A 22209-nucleotide genomic window follows, 5' to 3' on the forward strand; every position below is an offset into this window, starting at 1 on the left:
CAGCGCTCCTCACTACCTGTCGCGGGGTCCTGCAATTCCCGTACCAGGCGGTGGTGTGGTTGGTCCGGACGCTCCCGGTGGCGCTTCGGTAGCATGGGGCGAGAGAGGGGGCAGCCTCGGGAAGTGGACATGCCGCTAAAGGCTAAAGGCTTTAGCCCCGGGCTAAAGGGGTTGTGTCGAGGGACCCGGTAAGACTGCCTGGCTCACTGATTCTCTCCGTGGAGAAGCCATCGATACGCAGTAGGGAGTGGGTGGTCAGCCTGCGTCTTTCTGAAGTCCACCGCCATCTCTTTAGTCCGGTCCACAAGCTGCTCTACCTCCTACCCGGAAGCTGTTTCATCATTGCAACCACCGTTCTGTCGTCTGCAAACTGAATGATGTGGTTAGAATTGTCCAGTCCTGCATTAGTAATGTCCGAGGCGGAGGGCGGAGCGTCCGGCCCTAGGGGCCGCCTGCTGGGCTGCACAGTCTCAGGTTGTGAGGTCCTGTGGCTTTGCGTGGGTTAACCCTGGCTTCGGCCTTCCTCGCAGTTCCTGCTCCTCGGGGGGGAGGAGGGGCCTTTCTCTCCGGCACATCATTTGGTGCATCAAAACGTTCAGCCCGTCAGGAAGAGAGGCATCCCTGTCATTGACCTGCGGGGGGAGTCTGAATGCCCTGTGCCACTTGCGCCATGTGACCCTGCTGTCACAGAAGTGGCTATAGATTTTCCGGGTGTGGCCCCATTCTGTCAGAGTGGCACCTGATCGGCCTGAACAGTGACATCGATGTCTTTCAGAATGCAGCAGATCACAGAGCCTGTGTGTTCTTCAATGACCATAGGTAGCTGCATGCCCCAGTCAGCGTGTTCAAAGCAGTGCCAAGGTGGTCCTTCTGGCCGAATTCTGATCTCATTGCAAACTGAGGTGGTGCGTTTTAGCAGAGGTGAGCATAACAGATACACTTTGCCATTTATTTCAAGGGGAATAGAATATAAAAACAAGGAGATGATGCTGAGGCTTTATAAGACACTATCAGGCTGCACATGGAGTGTTGTGGGCCCCTTATCTCTGAAAGGATGTGCTGTCATTGGAGAGGGTCCAGAGGAGTTTCATGAGGATGATTCTGGGAATGAAGGGACCAACATACTCTTGGCAGATTTGGGCCTGTACTCACTGGAATTTAGAAGAATGTGTGTGGATCTCATTGAACCCTACTGAATGTTGAAAGGACTAGATAAGGTGAACGTGGAGAGGATGGGGAGAACTAAAGGGCACAGCCTCAAAATTGAGGGATGACCTTTTAGAACAGAGGTAAGGAGGAATTTTTTTTAGCCAGAGAGTAGTGAATTTATGGAATACTCTGCCACAGACTGCTCTGGAGGCCAAGACCGTGGGTATATTTAAAGCAAAAATTGATTGTTTCCTGATTGGTCAGGGCATCGAAGTTTATGGACAGGTGTATGGGGTCAAGTGGGATCTGGGATTAACCATGACAGAATGGCAGAGCAAACCCGATGGGCTGAATGGCCTAATTCTTCTCTAATGTATTATGGTCTTCTGGTGATCAGTGTATCCAGGCTGGGGGAGAGGGCTAGTCTTGTATGCCCCATGGATGTTGGTATATGCTAAGTGCAATGTGTTTTCTCCTCTGCTACCAAAGTCAGCACATTGATAGAATTTACTGTAAGTGGAACTGTTTTTAGGTTTGTGTGGTTGAAATCCTCAGCAACAACTGAAAAAAGCTGTCAGGCTGTGAAGTTTGAAGGTCGATGATGGCAGCAGGCAGTTGAGCTTACTTTGGGTTCACAAAGCTGCAGATGGCCATAGACTCTGCCAGCTCCATCATCAGTACTAGCCCCCACCATCGAGGACAACTTCAAAAGGCGATATCCATCAATAAGGACCATCGCCACCCAGGACATACCCTCTTCTGATTACTCCCATCAGGGAAGAGGTACAGGAGCCTGAAGAAGCACACTCAATGCTTCAGGAACAATTTCTTCCCCTCTGACATCAGATTTATGAATGGTCCATGAACACTACCTCATTATTTTACTCTCTTTTTGCATAATTAATTTTTAATATAACAGTAATTTTCTATATACTGCACTATATAGCTGCTATAAAACAAATTTCATAATGTACTTCGGTGATCATAAACCTGATTCTGGTTCTGATTTCAATTCATTGGGAAAGTGCAGGAGGTCAAAGGTTGAGAAGTTAAAGTGTGAGTGAATTGGGGAACTAAAGTGACAAGAAGCCCCAGGTTACCCTTGACGGATTGGGGGGGGGGGGGATCATCTGCAGGTATCGGGCCTACTCGATGTAATTTGTAGAGAAGATCACATAGTGACCGGCAGATGCAGGTCCACTCATTTGAAAGAGGATTCCTGGGTGGAGAGAAGGGAAGAGTTGAAAGGATGGTGTGGAATCTCCTGTAATTTTGGGGAAACTGCTTAATTAGGTGAGATAGAAGAAGGAATGATCACCAAGCAAAGCACTGGAGGAACTCAGCGGATCAGGTAGAACTTTGGAGGGAAATGGGATGTCAACATTATGGGTCGAGACCCTTCATCTGGAAAAATAGACAATAAGATCAAAAGACATAGGAGCAGAATGAGGCTATTCAGCCCATCCAGTCGGCTCCACCATTCCCTGATGGCTAATTTATTATCCCTCTCAACCCCATTCTCCTGACTTCTCGCCATAACCTTAGATGCCCTGGCTAATCAAGAACATATCAACCTCCGCTTAAATATACTCAATGACTTGGCCTCCACAGCCATCTGTAACTATGAATTCCACAGATTCACCACCCTCTGCCTAAAGAAATTCCTGCTCATCTGTTATAAAGTGACATCCTTGACAGAGGCTGTGTCCTCTGGTCATAGACTGTCCTACAATAGGAAGCATCTTCTCTATGTCCATGAGGTGCTTATGGAGTTTAAAAATGCAAGAGAATACTAAGAAGGAAATCAGGAAGGCTAAAAGAAGGCATGAGGTTGCCCTAGCAGACAAGGTGAGGAAGAATCCTAAGGGATTCTACAGATGTGTTAAGAGTATGATTATTGCAGGGGACAAAATTGGTCCTCTGGGAGATCAGAATTGTAATCTATGGTGGAGCCAAAAGAGGTTGGGGAGATTTTAAATGGTTTTTTTTTGCATCTGTATTCATTCAGGAGATGAACATGGAATCTATAGAAGTGAGGCAAAGTAGTAGTGAGGTCATTGGCCCTGTATAGATTACAGAGGAGGAATTTTCAGTCTTGAAGCAAGTTAGAGTGGATAAACCCCAATGCCTGTCAAAATGTCCCTTGGACCCTGTGGGAGGCAAGTGCTGAATTTGCAGGGACCCTAGCAGAGATTTCATAGAGTTCTTCAAGGAAGTTACCATGAAAGTTGATGAAGGCAAGGTAGTGGATGTTGTCTACGTGGACTTCAGCAAGGCATTTGACAAGGTCCTTGTGGGAAGTTAGTCAAGAAGGTTTAGTCACTTGGCATTCAAGGTAAGGTAGCAATCTGGATTAGACATGGCCTTGTGGGAGAAGGCAGAGAGTGGTGGTAGATGGTTGTCTCTCTGATTGGAGGCCTGTGACTAGAGGGGTGCTGCAGGGATCGCTGCTGGGTCCATTTATGTTTGTCATCTATATCAATGATCTGAATGGTAATGTGGTAAGAAGTTTGAGAATTCAATGCTCATGCCATCAGATTGGAGACTGCCCACGTGGAATATAAGGTGCTGCTCCTGTAATTTGCACTTAGTCTCGACTTGACAGTGGAGGAGTTTGAGGACAGACATGTGAGAGTGGGAATGGGAAGTTGAATTAAAATGCCTGGAAACTGGGAAGTCCTGGTGGAGCACAGCATACGGAGCTTGGCAAAATGATTCCATTTGCAGAGCCATTTGGAATGCTGAAAAGAGAGGTGAAGATATGTCTGGCGGAGGAATCTCCTCAAGGGTGGCGAAAAGGGCAGAGGATAACCTATCAAATGTAGAGACTGGGGGAAGAGCAGAAGATGAGAACAAGAGAATCCATCCTTGATCTGGATGGGAGCAGAAATGAAAGAATCAGAGAAGACACTGTTGGAGACAATGGTGATGGAATGGATCAGCACATGCAAACTACCAAAGCAACTCAAAGGATCAGGCAACATCTATAGAGGAGAATAAACAGTCTCCATTTTGGGCTGAGACCTTTCATTGTGACTCTAATAGAAAGGAAGCAGGAAGATGGTGTGGAAATTCTTATCATCAGAACGAATAAAATGGAGACCGAGAAACTGGGAGAACTGAGGGGAAATGAGTTCTTAGCTGAAGTTGGGTGGGAGGACTCTCGATGAGACAACTGTGGGATGGTGTTCACTGATAATGGATGGAAGTTGCTGATGGAAGTCAGGAAAGAGAAGAGGTGGGTATGGATCATGTGACAGTGAGTTCAGGGTGGACACAGGTAGCAAAGGTCATGAAAAGTTCAAATTTCAAATTATGTGCCAGTGCAGAAATCAGCAACAGTAAATTGGAATGGGTAAGGGTGTTGACGTAGAGCTGAAACAAGGACGCTTTCCTTGTTTTAAAAGGACGTTGCCTGGATTGGGGAGCAAGCCTTATGAGAATTGGTTGAGTGAACTTGGCCTTTTCTCCTTGGAGTGACGGAGGATGAGAGGTGACCTGATAGAGGTGTATAAGATGATGAGAGGCATTGATCGTGTGGATAGTCCGAGGCTTTTTCCCAGGGCTGAAATGGCTAGCATGAGGGGACATAGTCCAGAGGGGATGTCAGGGGGTAAGTCTTTCACACAGAGAGTGGTGAGTGCGTGGAATGCACTGCCAGCAACAGTGGTTGAGGCTGATACAATAGGGCTTTTTAAGAGACTTAGATAGGTACATGGGAGCTTAGAAAAATAGAGGGCTATGCGGTAGGGTAACACTAGGCAGTTTCTAGAGTAGGTTACATGGTCAGCACAACTTTGTGGGCCAAAGGGCCTGTAATGTGCTGTAGATTTCTATGTTCTTTCATTTACCCCACGAAAAGGCAGTCATAGTCTGGGCTCCTTTAGATACACCCTTGACTTGCAGAGTCATAGAGCAATACAGTGTAAGTACAGGCCCTTCGGCCCAACCAGACCATGCCAACCACTGTGTCCACTCAGCTCATCTCCAATCCCTTCCCCTCCATGCTTCTATTTAATCTGCCTCAATCACTTCCTCTCCTCCATACCCTCGTGGGAAAATCTTGCCCCTCAAGTCCCCTTTAAATCTTTCTCTTCGCACCATAACCCTATGACCCCTAGTTTTTGACTTCCCCACCCTCGGGAGAAGACTACTACCTTCCACCTTATCTATGTCTCTTATGGTTTTAAACACCTCTCCAAGGTCAGGTCCTCAGTCTTCTATGTTCCAAGGAATAAAAAACTAGCCTGGCCAAGCTCTCCCAATAATTCATGCCCTCTAGTCCTGGCAACATAAATCTTCTCTGCACTCTTTCCAGTTTAACCATGTCTTTCCTGTGACAAAGTAATCGAAACTCTACACGGTTCTGGAAGTGTGAACTCAGCAACATCATATAAACCTGCTCCTATGCTCAGTTTGCTGATGGATGAAAGCCAGCTGGAGGAACTCAGCAGGCAGGGTATCATCTCTGGAGAGGAATAAACAATTGGCATTTCAGGCAGTGACCCTTCATCAGGACTGGAAAGGAAGGGGGAAGAAGCCTTAGGAGGAGGGGGAAGGGGAAGGTTTACAAGCTGGAAGGTGATAGGCTGAAGCCAGCTGAGGGGGGAGGTGTGAAGTGAGAAGCTGGGAGTGATAGGTGGAGAAGATAATTCTCAAGAAGAGAGTGGGAAGGGAGAATAGGAGAAAGGGAAGGAGGACGGGCACCAGTGGGAGGTGATAGGCAGGTGAGGAAAAGAGAAGGGCCAAGAGGGAAGCCAAAATGGGGAATGGGAAATGAGAGAAGGGGTGGGGGGGAGGCGAGAAATTGATGTTCGTGCCATCATGTTGGAGACTACCCAGACAGAATATAAGGCAGAAGAGGAGGCTGTGGGCCAACATGTTGAAATGGGAATGGGGAGTAGAATTAAATCACTGAGCAATGGGAAGCCCTTCCCGTTACAGATGGAGTGAAAGACCCCTACAATGTGGGCCCCCAATCTATGTTGGGTTTCACCAATGTACAGGAGGCCACACTGGAAACACAGATTTAGTAGATGACTCACCTGGAAGAACCATTTGGGGCACTGAATGGAGGTGAGGGGAGGAAGTGAACGGGTAGGTGTAGCATTTCTGTCACTTGCAGAGATCAGTGCCGGGGGGGAGATCAGCGGGGAGGGTCAAATGGAAAAGGGAATCGCGGAGAGAGCAATCCTTGCAGTGGGGGGAGGGAGGGAAAGGTGTGTTTGGTGGTGAGACCTCATTAAAGATGGCGGAAGTTGCGGAAAATGACGTGCTGGATGTGGAGGCTCAAGTGGTAGACGGTTAGGTCAAGGGGAGCTATATCCCTGTTATGGCGCAAGAAGATGTGGTCAGTGCAGATGTCTGGGAGATGGAGGAGATGCCGGTGAGGTCAGCATTCTGTTCTCTGAGAAAGGAGGACTCCTCAGATATTCTGGAAAGGGAAGACTCATCATCAGAGTAGATACAGGTGGAGGGACTGAGAAAGGGGAATAGCATTTTTACAAGTGACTGTGTGGGAAGAGGTATTGTTAAGATAGTTGTGGGAGTTTATAAAAGATATCAGTAAACAGTCTCTCTCCAAAGATGGAGACAGAAAGATCAAGAAAGGGGGAAGAGACGTCAGAAATAGACTAAGTGAATTTAAGGACAGGTTGGAAACTGGATATCCCCTTTATTATTTCCACTATCCTCCCTCTCTGTAACTGAAAGCACACTTGTGTTGTCACTTTTCCAGTTCTAATGAAAGATTATTGATCTGGAAAGTTAACTTTGTTTCTCGTTCCACGGGTGCTCTCTTACTTACGAAGTAGCCCCAGCAAGCTCTTCCATACAAACTCTGTACCTCACATGGAAGCTGTTATTGCCACAAAGCCACAAATCCGAGAATATTAGGTGACAGGAACGCTCTCTGACCCATAAATTTATCCAGGACACCAGAAAAATTCCATGTAACATTATACAGTATCTGCCTTGTGTATCGGATGATTTGTACCCAGCCAGTGAATGCCTGAAGGAAATTGGTAAATCAATATTCCCCGTGCCAGTATCCAGGGAAGAATAATTACTTCCATTCAGCCGTATATAGACGGAGATTGTGACCTGCTAGTACTTCCTACTGCACTCCGGTCAGGAAAAGATGGGAACAGCCTGCTCCATGTTGGAATCTGCTGACTTCTCATTCCCAACCATTAGCTACATATAGAAAATAAGTCACAGCTGTTGCAATTCTAAAACATAAACCAGGAAATGCACAGCAGGTCAGGCAGCTTCTGTGAAAAGAGAAACAGAATTAATAACTCAGGTTTCAGAATGAAGACTCTGTCAGAAATGGGGAAGAGAGTCAAAAAATCAGTGGGAGAAGGGGACAGATAGGACAAAAGGAATTGCTCTGGTAGGGTTAGAAGTTAAGACCGTAAGACCTAATGTATAGGAGGAGAAATAAGCCATCAAGTCTGCTCCGCCATTTCATCATGGCTGATCCATTTTTCCTCCCAGCCCTAATCTCCTGCCTCCCCCCATCCCTTCATGCTCTGACAAATCAAGAATCTATCAACCTCTGCCTGAAATATACATAAACTCTTGGCTTCCACAGCTGCCTGTAGCAACGAATTCCACAGATTCATCACTCTCTGGCTAAAGAAATTCCTCCTCATCTCTGTTCTAAAAGGACGCTCCTCTATTCTGAGGCGGTGTCCTCTGGTCTTAGACTCTCCCACCATAGAAAACATCCTCTCCACATCCGCTCTATCAAAGCCTTTGATCATTCGATAGGTTTCAATTAGGTCACCCCTCATTCTTCTGAATTCTAGTGAATACAGCCCTAGAGCCATCAAACACTCTTCGTATGACAAGCCATTTAATCCCAGAATCATTTTTGTGAACCTCCTCCGAACGCTTCGCATTTCAGCACATCCTTTCTATGATAAGGGGCCCAAAACTGTTCACAATACTCCAAATGAAACCTCACCAGTGCTTTATAAAGTCTCAGCATTACATGCTTGCTTTTATATTCTAGTCCTCTCGAATTGAATGCTAACATCGCATTTGCCTTCCTCACCACAGACTCAACCTGCAAATTAACATTTAGGGAATCCTGCACAAGGACTCCCAAGTACTCTGCACCTCAGATTTTAGCACTTTCTCTCCATTCAGAAAATAACCTTTTCACTTCTTCTACTAAAGTACATGACTATAGACTTCCCGACATTTGCCACTTCTTTGCCTATTTTGCTAATCTAATTCCTTCTGCACTCTCTACTTCCTCAAAACTACCTGCCCCACCATCTGTCTTTGAACCATCTGCAAACTTTGCAACAAAGCCATCAATTCCATCATTCAATCATTGACATATAATGTAAAAAGAATCAGACCCCCGAGAAACACCATTAGTCACCGGCAACCAACCAGAAAAGGCTCCCTTTATTCCCGCTCTTTGGTTTCTGCCAATCAGCCACTGCTTTATCCATGCTAGAATCTTTCCTGTAACACCATGAGCTTGTAGCTTGTTAAGCAGCCTCATGAGTGGCACCTTGTCAAAGGCCTTCTGAAAATCCAAGTACACATCAACCAATTATATCTATCCTGTTTGTTATTTCTTCAAAGAATTCTAACAGATTTGTCAGGAAAGATATACCTTGAGGAAACCATGCTGACTTTGGCCTGTTTTATCGCGTGCCTGCAAGTACCCCAAAACAGCATCCTTAACAATCAACTCCAACATCTTCCCAATCACCAAGGTCAGACTATGAAGGCCTTTAATTTCCTTTCTTCTGCCTTTCTCTCTTCTTGAAGAGCAGAGGGAATTTTCCAGTCTTCTGGAACCATTCCAGAATCCAGTGATTCTTGAAAGATAATTACTAATGCCTCCACAATCTCTTCAGCCACCTCTTTTAGAACCCTTGGGTGTAGACCATCTGGTCCAGGTGACTTATCTACCTTCAGACCTTTCAGTTTCCCAAGAACCTGCTGTACTCACCCTTTCCCCCTGCAGTTTCCCCCTGCTGTACACTGTACACCCATGATTGTGTAGACAAGTTTCCATCGAACTCAATATATAAGTTTGCTGATGACACCACAATTGTAGGCCGTATCTTGGGTAATGATGAGTCTGAGTACAGAGAGGAAATTAAGAACCTGGTGGCATGACAATAACCTATCCCTCAATGTCAGCAAGACGAAGGAATTGGTTGTTGACTTTAGAAGGAATAGCGGACCGCACAACCCCATCTACATCAGTGGTGCACAGGTGGAACAGGTCAAAAGCTTTAAGTTCCTCAGGGTGAATATCACAAATGACCTGACTTGGTCTAACCAATCAGAGTCCACTGCCAAGAAGGCCCACCAGCGCCTTTACTTCCTGAGAAAGCTGAAGAAATTTGGCCTGTCCCCTAAAATCCTCACTAATTTTTATAGGTGCACCGTAGAAAGCATTCTTCTAGGGTGCATCACAACCTCGTATGGAAGTTGTCCTGTCCAAGACTGGAAGAAGCTGCAGGAGATCATGAACACAGCCCAGCACATCACACAGACCAATCTTCCATCCTTGGACTCACTTTACACCACACGCTGTCGGAGCAGTGCTGCCAGGATAATCAAGGACACGACCCACGCAGCCAACACACCTTTTGTCCCTCTTCCCTCCGGGAGAAAGTTCAGGAGCTTGAAGACTCGTACGGCCAGATTTGGGAACAGCTTCTTTCCAACTGTGATAAGACTGCTGAACAGATCCTGACCTGGATCTGGGCCATACCTTCCAGATATCTGGACCTGACTTGCACTACCTTACTTTCCCTTTTCTATTTTCTAATTATGATTTATAATTTAAACTTTTATTATATTTACTTCAATTTGTACTTCAGGGAGCGCGAAGCGCAGAAACAAATATCACTGTGATGATTGTACGCTCTAGTATCAATTGTTTGGTGACAATAAAGTAAAGTAACCTTCTCCCTAGCAATGGTAACTTCACACACTTCATGACCACTGACATCTGGAACTTCCACCGCACTGCTATTGTCTTCCACAGTGAAGACTGATGCAAAGTTTATCTTCCATTTCCTTGTCCTCCATTACTACCTCTCCAGTATTGTTTTCCAGTGGTCTAATATCCACTCTCGCCTCTCTTTTACACTTTATGTATCTGAAGAAACTTTTTGTATCCTCTTTAATACTATTGGCTAGTTTACTTTTGTATTCAATCTTTACCTTCTTAATGACGTTTTTAGTTGGTATTTAAAAGCTTTCCAATCCACTAACTTTCCACTAATTTCTGCACTATTATATGCCCTCTCTTTGACTTCTCTTGTTAGCCACAGTTGTGTCATCTTGTCTTTAGAATACTTCTTCCTCTTTGGGACTATATATTTCCTGTGCCTCCCGAATTGCTTACAGAAATCCCAGCCATTGCTGCTCTGCCATCATCCTTGCCAGTGTTCTTTTCCAATCAGTTCTGGTCAGCTCCTTTCTCATGCCTCTGTAATTCCCTTTACTCCACTGTAATAATGATACATCCGACTTAGCTTCTCCTTCTCAAAATTCAGGGTAAATTTGATCATATTATGATCTCTTTCCCCTAAGGGTTCTTTAACCTAAGCTCTCTAACCAATTCCAGTTTATTGTACAACTCCCAATTCAGAATAGCTGATCCCTCAGTGGGCTCAACCACACGCTGCTATAAAAAGCCATCTTGCAGGCATTCTAGAAACTCCCCCTCTTGGAATCCTGCACCAATCTGATTTTCCACATCTACCTGCGTATTGAAATCCCCCATGGCTATTGTAACTTAGCTCTTTTGGCATGCATTTCTATCTCACATTGTAATTTGTAAGCCACATCCTTACTATTGTTTGGCAGCATGTATACAACTCCCATCAGGGTCTTTTTACAATTGCAGTTCCTTAGCTCTATCCGCAATGATTCAACATCTTTTGACCCTATGTCACCTCTTTCTTTTTTGTAATTTATTTTTTATTGAAGTTCATCATCAAACAGACATTTCCATAAGATGTATTTCAGACATTGTACATATATATCATATAATCACATATATCACAAATCTCCACAAAGTATTTATCTGAGGTATACACTTATAGAAAAGAGTGGAAAGAAAAAACAAGCGAAAGGAAAGAACTATTTACAAGTAGGAGTGATCTTTTTTTTTTACAACAGATTCATTGATTTGTGAGAATAAAATCAGGCCTATGAGGCATTATGTAGTTAAACCATTTTTCCCCTGTATGAATCGAATTGTTCCAGCTTATGGTTAACAGATGCTGTTATCTTCTCCATTTTGTAAATGTCCATTGTAATTTCCATCCATGTATTTAAAGTCGGGCTCTCTTGTGATAACCATTTCCTAGTAAGAGTCTTTTTACCAGCCACCAACAGTATATTCATTAAATATTTATCTCTTTTCAACCATTCTTGAGGTATATATCCAAATGATTTTTTGCCAACGGAGCCATGTCACACCCCTCTACCTTCCGCCTGCCCTTGCAATACAAGTGTATCATTAGATGTTAAACTCCCAGCCACAATCTTCTTTCAGCCATGATTCAGTAATGCCTACAACATCACACATGCCAATTTGGAACTGTGCTTCAAGTTCATCGACCTATTTCCGTATAGTGTGCACATTCAAATATAACACCTTCAGTCCTGTATTCAGCTTTTTCGATTTTGTCCACCTTTTACATTGCAGCTCATCCTGTTGACTGCAATTTTGCCCTGTCATCAGCCTCTCCTTGCTAAAAGTCTCACTCCACACTGCTTCTGTTTGTTAACCAGCTACCTCATCTTCGGCACTATCACTCTGGTTCCCATCCCCCTGCAAAATTAATTTAAACCCACCCAAACAACTCTAGCCAACCTGCCCACAAGGATATTGGACCTTCTCTGGTTCGGGTGTAAACTGTCCCTTTTATACCTTCCCCGGAAGAGATTCCAATGATCCAGAAATCTGAACCCCTGCCCTCTGCACTAATTCCTCAGCCATGCATTCACCTGCCAAATCGTCCTATTCTTACCCTCACTGGCATGTGGCACAAGCATCAATCCAGAGATTACTACCCTGAGGTCCTGTTTCTCAGCTTTCTACCCAACTCCCTAAAATCTCTCTTCAGGACCTCCTCACCTTGTCTACCTATGTCACTGGTGCCAATATGCCAAGACTTCTGGCTGCTCACCCTCCCCATTGAGAATGCTACGGACACAATCCAAGGCATCCCTGATCCTGGCATCCAGGTGTCTCTATTACGCCCACAGAACCTCGTCTCTGTTTCTCTGACTAAGGAACCTCCTATCATCCTCTTGTCCTCTCAACTCTTCTGAACCACAGCACCAGACTCAGTGCCAGAGACCCGGTCACTGATCTCTCCCATGGTCGGTTGTCCCACTCAATAGTATCTAAAGTTGTATACTTGTTATTGAGGGGAGTGGCCACAGGTGCCTTCTGCACTTCCTTCTCCTGACAGTCACTCAGTTACCTGTCTCCTGCAACCTAGGGGTGACTACTTCCCTGTAGCTCCTGTCTATCCCATACGAGTCGAGGGCCATCGAGCCACTGCTCCAGTTCCTTAAACACTCTCTCAGGAGCTGCACCTCAGTGCACCTGGCGCAGATGTGTTTATCTGGGAGTCTGGAAGTCTCCCAGGCTTCCCACATCCCACAAAACACTGCCCCAAGAGCCTTTCTCACTAATCTACTTTCCACTAATAGATGAAGGAGTGAACAAAAGGTGGGGGAGAGAGAGGGGAGGGGAGAGAGAGAGAGGGGGAGAGACTTACAGAAGAATTAATCTCACCCAAGCCTCATGAGCCATATCCACTCTAAATCTGGCATACTCCCAACAGAATAGATGCCCGCTTGCCTTTGAATTATTTTTATTGGTCCTTTCTAATGAATCCCTCTTGCTGATTGGTCGCTCCTTAACTCAGAGAAATTGCCGTGAACTTGTGCCTATAAAATCTCATCTGCCATCTCGATGATGAAGCCCATACTTGGGCTGGATAGCCAGATGAATCTCAGTGCCTTTCAGACACGTGCGGCCACAATGAGCCAGGATTCTTGCTCCTGATCGGCCAGCAGCACGCGTACCAGGTGAGAGCAAGACTAGGTTTGGGTTTCAGGGCCTAGACCAGGATCACAGCTAAGCTCATTCGGCAAAGATTTCCAGGCACTGCACCTAGCAAGGACTTGGTGCCTTGAGGACGAAGAATGGGGATAAAAATCAAAATTAAAGATCAGCTGGGAATCGTTTGAAGAGAAAACAGCTCTCCTTATCCCGGCAGTAACACAGTACGGACGGATGCTTTAAACAAATTCCTTACGTGGAACCAGACTCTGTTTCTAACCGAGCGTTGTTTGATCATCTCCCTGCACTGGAAAGGATACTGAAAGGACAGGGACCACCTGCTGATGCCCATTGATCGCACAGTACAGTCTTCAGCAACTTCAGACGAGCAATGCAGAATAACCAGAGTTCCTCGCAACTGAGTTAGAGGCAGAATTGAATTCATATTGACAATATCATCCTAGCTTCAGGCAGGCTTGTACTTGTACAGCGATTGCTTTAAGTGGGTGGACACGACTGAAGCAGGGGGAGTGATCCCTACTGAGTTTGCACCTCCACGAGGCTGGGCTTGTGATAACAGCTTGGACGGGCAGCAAATGTTTGATATGGATGTGAGAGAAGTCAGAGATCAGATGTAATGGTTTAAAATCAGAAATGTAGCAAATCAGTGTTGGGAATGCATTCCTCACCATCTGATGAATAATGTTATTAGCAGGACTCTGCATTAAGCAGGGTCCCTGATTTGCTGCGTCTCTGGAAGGGAATAACAGTCCTAACCCACTGAGCTCCTCCAGCATTGTGTGTGTGTCTGTGTGTTTGTGTGCGTGTGTGTAGCTTCTGCTGAATCACCTGTGTCTTTAATTTGCTGGTTCTTTTGCTCTCATCTTAGCTTAACCATATAACAATTACAGCACGGAAACAGGATATCTCGGCCCTTCTAGTCCATGCCGAACGCTTACTCTCACCTAGTCCCACCGACCTGCACTCAGCCCATAACCCTCCATTCCTTTCTTGTCCATTTACCTAGTCAATTTTTTTTTTAATGAGAATATCGAATCTGCATCTACCACTTCTACTGGAAGCTCATTCCACACAGCTACCACTCTCTGAGTAAAGAAGTTCCCTTTCGTGTTACCCCTAAACTTTTGCCCCTTAACTCTCAACTCATGTCCTCTTGTTTGAATCTCCCCTACTCTCAATGGAAAAAGCCTATCAACGTCAACTCTGTCTATCCCCCTCATAATTTTAAATACCTCTATCAAGTCTCCCATCAACCTTCTACGCTCCAAAGAATAAAGACCTAACTTGTTCAACCTTTCTCTGTAACATAGGTGCTGAAACCCAAGTAACATTCTAGTAAATCTCCTCTGTACTCTCTCTATTTTGTTGACATCTTTCCAATAATTCGGTGACCAGAACTGTACACAATACTCCAAATTTGGCCTCACCAATGCCTTATACAATTTTAACATTACATCCCAACTCTTATACTCAATGCTGTTTTATAAAGGCCAACATATCAAAAGCTTTCTTCACCACCCTATCCACATAAGATTCCACCTTCGGGGAACTATGCACCATTATTCCTAGATCACTCTGTTCTACTGCATTCCTCAATGCCCCACCATTTACCATGTATGTGCTATTTTGATTAGTCCTACCAAAATGTAGTACCTCACACTTATCAGCATTAAACTCCATCTGCCATCGTTCAGCCCACTCTTCTAACTGGCCTAAATCTCTCTGCAAACTTTGAAAACCTACTTCATTATCCACAATGCCACCTATCTTAGTATCATCTGCAACCGGAAGCGGGCATTTTACTTACAGCCAATTTAATCGGGGGAACACACATTTTTCTCATTTTTATCAGTTTTCTATTGATTCATTCTTGAGATCTCAGAAAAATTAGCAAGCATTTATTCCCCATCCCGGTCTTATTTACCAAATGATCCTATTCATAAAATATACACCCTGTGGCCACTTTATTAAGTTGAGGAATAGAAGTGTAGACTGATTTCTAAACAGGGAGAAAATTCAAAACTCCAAGGTGCAAAGAGACTTGGGAGTTCTCGCGCAGGATTCCCTAAAGGTCAACGTGCAGGTTGTGAGGAAGGCAAATGCAATGTTAGCATATTTAGACTAAAATCTGCTGAAGGATGTAATGCTGAGACTTTATAAAGCACAGGTGAGGTCTCGGGGTATTGTGAACAGTTTTGGGCCCCTTATCTAAGGAAGGATGTGCTGACATTAGAGACAATTCAAAGGAAGTTCACGAAAGTGATTCTGGGAATGAAAGGATTGTCACATGAGGTGCGTATGATGGCCCTGGGCCTGTACTCACTGGAATTTAGAAGAATGAGGGGGAATCTCATTGAAACCTATCAAATGTTCAAAGGCCTAGATAGAGTGGATATGGAAAGGATGTTTCCTACAGTGGGGGAATCTAGGACAAGAGGGCACAACCTCAGACGGAGGGATGTACACTTAGAACAGAGATGATGAGGGATTCCTTTAACCAGAGTGTAGAGAATCTGTTACTATGTGGCTATGCAGGCCAGGTCATTAAGTGTATTTAAGGCAGAGATTGATAGGTTCTTGATTAGTCAGGCAGGAGAGGTTATGGGGGAGGAGGCAAGCAAATGGGGTTGAGAGGGAAATAGATCGGCTATGATCAAATGGAGGAGCAGACTTGATGGGCCAAATGGCCTAATTCTGCTCCTATGTCTTATGGTCTTAGGAATGAAACCCAATGAAACAGTCTAGTCATCTCCTCTGATCTCTCTCTCATTAACAAGACATTTTCACACAAAGAACTGCCACTCACTGGATGTTTTTGTGTTTTTTCACCATTCTCTATAAACTCTAGAGACTGTTGTGCGTGAAAATCCCAGCAGGCCAGCAGTTTCTGAGATACTCCAACCACCCAGTACAGCACCAACAATCATTCCACGTTCAGAGCCACTTACATCACATCTCTTCCCCATTCTGATGTTCGGTCTGAACAACAACTGAACCTCCTGACCGTGTCTGCATGCTCCTGTGCATTGAGTTGCTGCCACATGATTGGCTGAATAGATATTACACGTGTACCTAATAAAGTGGCCACTGAGTGTATGGTTACAGTTTAGGACACTGCTTACTTATTGTGGTCAATTATACCTCAACACTTGTTTAGAATATTTACACTATTTCAACATAGTGTTCAATTCTGAATCACAAGCATTCCATCAGTGATTAGCTTGAGAGTACACAGGGGCCACAGCCCTTCTGTGTGCATTATCAGGGAAACTCTGTACCGTCACCTTTCCCCACACACCCTGTGTGCCAGAATGTCCCTCAGCCCAGACTTCTCTACCCGTCTCCAGCCTTTGGTTGCAAACAGCGGCTTGCACAGAAAGACCAGCAAGCTTTGCACGGATGGAAATCTGTCCTTCCCCAAGCTGGTCTCAGTCATTGTTTGAGCAACAATGCCAGAGGAACTCAGCAGGTCAGGCAGAACCTGCTGGGGGAAATAAACAGTCCTAGTAAAGAGTTTCAACTTGGATGTGTGTGTGTGTGTGTGTGTGTGTGTGTGTGTGTGTGTGTGTGTGTGTGTGTGTGTGTGTGTGTGTGTGTGTGTGTGTGTGTGTGTGTGTGTGTGTGTGTGTGTGTGTGTGTGTGTGTGTGTGTGTGTGTGTGTGTGTGTGTGTGTGTTTTGCCCAAGATTTCTGGCATCTGCAGAATCTCCTGTGTCTCTGATTCTTGCCTGAATGTGTATCCTGGGGAACAGCTGGAGAGTCCTGTGTTACGTAGATGTTTAGATGAACATGAAGACCTCTACATCTTTTTCCAGATCTTGGCAAACACCGCTGTCAACCCCACTGCAGCCACCTCGAGAGTAGTGTGTAGTGGGACTACGTTTCCAGCTGTATATGACTGTTCTCACCTCAAGTTCAGTAAGGTCTAGGTGCATGTTTGAGAGCCATGATTTACTTGAGGTTTATTCCCCATCCACTTCACCCCGTGCAAGGCCATTTCCAAGGACGGTTAAAAGTCACCTATGTTGCTGTGGGTCTAGAGTCACAAACAGTTCCGGGTAGATTCCATCTCTGAAGGGTCCAGTGAACCAGTTGAATTTTCAGTGCAATCTGGTGATTTCACTACTGACACTAACCTTTGATTCAAGCCCCAATGGTTTAATTAATCGAAATTGAAACTCCCCAGTTGCTATAGTGGGGTTTAACACTTTGCATTATTAGTCCGAATTTCTAAATTGCTCCTCTGGTAATAAAACCACCAGCTGGTTTCCTGTGACCAGATTTCATCCTGTTGAATGAACTGGCTTGCATATATATTGAAGCTATTTTTTTTACATTACAAGCCTGCCTCATGTTTATTAATGTCACCCAGTCTACTGTTAGCCTTAGCTTTTGACACTATTTCGAAGGAAGCATCTATAACATGTTTCCTACAACTCCCACACATCTTTAACAGAGTGTCATTAAAAAGAATGAAACCAAAAGACTACCGGTAATATAAACTGGTGAAAGCAGAAAGCACCGAGTACTTAGATTCAGGATAATGTGTGGGGTCTGAATTCACATTGCCTTTGATCTTTGTGAATATGATCTCATTTTTTGCCGCTCCCTAATATCATTGTCAATTAAAAGGAGAATGCAGAAGTGAAAGTAAAAAGATCTTGTAACAATTCTGTTTCTTACAAGCCGGCTTTTAGACCTTATCTCCCAAATTTGCTGTTGTATATCAGGCGTGACTCCACAGACAGGAAGTACTTCATCTCAGGGGCCATCTTCGCTTGTAACACCGCATATATTTATCAGACTGCTGCGCCGTCAAGAGGGCTGCATACGCAGGCCCCAGTCAATTCCGCGGCCCTGCTCATTCCAGCACACGTTGCCCTGCTCATTCCTGATTACAAACCTATGTGTGTTATAATCCAGAGATCCATTTGTTTGAAAGATTTTCCTGATCATTAAAAATGTCCCTTCCAGCACTTTCTTAGCTAGTGAAATCGAAAAGATGAGTAAGACAATTAATTTTTTAAGTTTGAAAGGACTTACCATGAGGGTGGCTGAATTCAACGCCGCTCCACTATTGCCTTTTGCTCGTAATTGGATGGATTTTATTAGTCAAATTTAAACAAGTTGGACTGGTCTCTCTTCCACAGAATGGAATGTGGATGCACCCAACAAGTTAACACTGATTCTCCCTCAAGTTGCCTAGTTCAAACTTGTCAAAGGCTTTCCAGTTCCAGAGGAGGTTTAACAGGAAGTGTCTGAATTGCTGCTTGTAATGGTGCTGGTCCAGTTTTCTCTGAAAGCCTCTGACTAACTCTGAGTTGGAGGTGTGACCTCGCCTGCAGGTTCCTGAGTGGTTAAAGAGTATTGGATACAAATGCAACAGCATGCATTTGCTCAGTTGATGTCGTTTCATATGTTTGTATAAAAAAAGATAAGAGTTCAGTCACATGATGCTGTGTTGGGTAAGAAAATCTCACAAGCCCAGAAGCAGTAATCTGCCTTTGTGGTTTTATCTTTCTGGATATTTTTGGTATCGAGGCTGACGTGTTACCGGTCCGCCTCGGCAGGCCCTGAGCTGACGACATGGGCGTTTCAGGCTCTCCCACAGACTGCACATGAGGTGCCCAAGGGGTGAGCTGGGTGGGGAGTTTGTGAATCGGTGCACTCGTACAGACGGCGCCGAACTTCCTTGTCCCCCGCAACTCACTGACTGCACGTCCCCAATGCCACTCCAAAGGTTGCTTCTGTACCTCGAGTGATCGTGGGCCAGAGACGCCCTTAGGGAATTGATGGGGATGTTGCCTTTCCTGCTAAACTTTTACTTTTTTGTCACCAAACAATTGATACTAGAGCGTACAATCATCACAGTGATATTTGTTTCTGCGCTCCGCGCTCCCTGAAGTACAAATCGAAGTAAATATAATAAAAATTTAAATTATAAATCGTAATTAGAAAATAGAAAACAGAAAGTAAGGTAGTGCAAGTCAGGTCCAGATATTTGGAAGGTACGGCCCAGATCCAGGTCAGGATCTGTTCAGCAGTCTTATCACAGTTGGAAAGAAGCTGTTCCCAAATCTGGCCGTACGAGTCTTCAAGCTCCTGAACCTTCTCCCAGAGGGAAGAGGGACAAAAGGTGTGTTGGCTGGGTGGGTCGTGTCCTTGATTATCCTGGCAGCACTGCTCCGACAGCGTGTGGTGTAAAGTGAGTCCAAGGATGGAAGATTGGTCTGTGTGATGTGCCGGGCTGTGTTCACGATCTCCTGCAGCTTCTTCCAGTCTTGGACAGGACAACTTCCATACCAGGTTGTGATGCACCCTAGAAGAATGCTTTCTACGGTGCATCTATAAACAAAATGTTGATCAATTTCACTCTGTCCGCTGGAGCAGCCAGGATCTCCTGGTGGCGACCCACTCCAAATCCTATTTCCCATTCCCACAGTGACGTGTCTGTCCAAGGTCTCCCCTACTGCCCCAACAGGTTGGAGGAGCAACACCTCATATTCTGTCTTGGTAGTCTCCAGCATGACAGCAACAACATTGAGTTCTCTAACTCCCAGTAACCACTCCCCTCTATTTTTTTTGCTCTTATGCCTACTTCTGTCTTCATTCCAGTGGCCCTCTCACCCCTTGTCTTCCCCTCCCCTACCTTCCTAACCTCCCCACCATCACCCTCTGGTTCCCTACCTCCTTCCCTTTATTCCCTGTGCACTGTACTCCACCCTTGTAGATCTAACTAAAGCGTTTGATACGGTAAACAGAAAGCGCTCTGGACAACTCTGTCAAGATTGGGATGCCCACGCAAATTCGTCTACCTCATCTGCCTTTCTCATGACAGTAATACTGGACGAGCTCTCTCCAGTAGCAACACCTCAGAACCATTCAATATTTGAAATGGAGAGAAGCAAGGGTACGTTCTGATCCCTGTGCTGTCCAACCTGTTCTTCACATATGTACTGAACCTCGCAATCAAAGACCTCGAATGAGGTGTCTATCTGAAGAACAGGCTTGATGGATCACTCTTCAGTCTACGTGCCAGAAAAAAGATAGTCAAGAAACTCATCGTTGAACAAGAAACTCATCCTTGAAACCCTCTACGCCGACAACTGTGCTCTGGTGGCTCACACTGAGTCTGACCTTCAGCTAATTGTCAACAAATTTGCTGAAGCCTCGCGTCTCTTTGGTTTTACCATCAGCCTAAGCAAGACCAAAGCCCTATCTCAACCTGGATCAGCTGCTACCACCACCTCTATCACTATCGCGGGAACAGGTCTGAGAACAGAGGAAGTATCACAGCAGTGTCATTTGTAGTGATGGCTGACCGGACAGAGAAATCAGCACCGGGATATGCAAGACCAGCCAGTCCTTGGTCGACCAGCCTTGGTTGACTGAGACTCCTTGTGTTGAATCAGCACAACTTCCGCCTGTCCACAAAACTAAAAGTGGATGAAACTGCAGTCCTCAGCTGTCTCCCAAATCGACGTGAAACCTGGACACCTCAGAACGCTGGAGGGATTCGATATGCCTAGTCTGAGGTCGATCCTTGGCATCCACTGGCAGGATCGAGTCACAGACCTCAAGACCCCCGTCAGGGCAGGGACCCCGGAATACTGAGGCCATGATTGTAAAAGCACAGCTTCGGTGGACAGGACATGTCATACACATGAAGGATTCCCGAATCCCCAAGCAGCTACTATAAGGTGAGCTTTTACTGGGCAAGAGGAATGGTGGCAGGTCTTGTGGGAGGTTCAGAGACTGCGTGAAAGCTAGCATTGGAACAGAGAGCACAAAACCGGAGTGGCTGGCGAGAACCGCTCACAACAACCAGGAGGAGAGACGCCGAGCGGTGCTAACCGCTGCCTGACGAAGAAGGAAAGCAGTAGCGGCGGCTCCACTTCCAGATCCAGCAGTGTTTTCATGCCCCTAGTGTGGCCGTCTAGGTCACCCAACACCTGGACTCAGCAGCCACCTCCGAACACACAACAGAACTGCACAAATCTAACCGTCACCGTTGGAAACGACGGACAGCCAGTCGCTGTCTCCTCCTATCAGGCTCCTTTTTTCTCAGCCCTTAACCTCCTCCACCTATCACCTTCCAACTTCTCACATAATTCCCTTTCAGAATCAGGTTCATTGCCACGGACATGTGCCGTGAAATGTGTTTGGTGACAGCAGTACAGAGCAGTGCAAGACACTATCAGTTACGACGAGACTGAAGAAGTACACAATGCATAGGATGAACAGTGAGGTCAGGGTCATAGGTTCATTGCTCATTCAGAACCCTGAATGGCTGAGAGGAAGAAGCTATTCCTAAAATATTGAGTGTGGCTCCTCGGGCTGCTCTACTTCCTCCCTGATGGTATTAATGAGAAGAGCGCATGTCCTGGAAGGTGAGGGTCCTCGATAATGAATTTCTCCTTCTTGAGGGACTGCCTTATGAAGACGTCCTCAATGGCAGAATGAACATCCCTCTCTCACCTATCACCTGCCAACTTGAGCTCCTGTCACTCCGCTCCCCATCTGTTATTCTGGCTTCTGTAACCTTCCTCTCCACTCCTAATGCAGGGTCACAGCTCAAAACATTCAATTCCCTCCATAAGGCTGCTTGACCTGCTGAGTTCCTCCAGGTGTGAGTGTGCGTGTGCGTGTGCGCGCGTAAGTGTGCGTGCGTGCGTGTGTATTGCTCAAAATCCAGCAAGTTATTGCATCGGCAGTACCTTTTCTGTTTATAGGTGGCTCACTATGAGCGCTTGTTTAAGAAGGGCTTCAGGGACGATCCTGGGAACCTCGTGTCAGTTGTCTGAAAGTCAGTGGTGGGCAAGTCACTGCAAGGGGATCTGGGAGATAGGCTCCCTATACTTATCATATATATTAACGATTTGGATGATAATATCATATATAATTAATTAGGTTATGGATGACACTAAAATTGGAGGTGTGGTCAACAGTAAAAAGAGTTGACTGAGG

The 22209-nt window shown here is 45.4% G+C and overlaps 1 protein-coding gene across 1 annotated transcript in view; it reads right to left on the minus strand.

Moving 5' to 3' along the window:
• LOC140733756 (lysoplasmalogenase TMEM86A-like) overlaps positions 1-18665 on the minus strand; it is a 37406-nt gene extending 18741 nt beyond the window's left edge. Inside the window, exon 1 of the mRNA XM_073057498.1 lies at positions 18286-18665. Coding sequence (XP_072913599.1) covers positions 18286-18288 — 3 coding nt within the window. The 5' untranslated portion in view covers positions 18289-18665. The remainder of the gene's footprint in view (positions 1-18285) is intronic.
• Between the last annotated feature and the right edge of the window lie 3544 nt (positions 18666-22209).

Source organism: Hemitrygon akajei, chromosome 1 (assembly GCF_048418815.1).
Source record: "Hemitrygon akajei chromosome 1, sHemAka1.3, whole genome shotgun sequence".
In the NCBI taxonomy this organism is placed as follows: Eukaryota; Metazoa; Chordata; class Chondrichthyes; order Myliobatiformes; family Dasyatidae; genus Hemitrygon; species Hemitrygon akajei.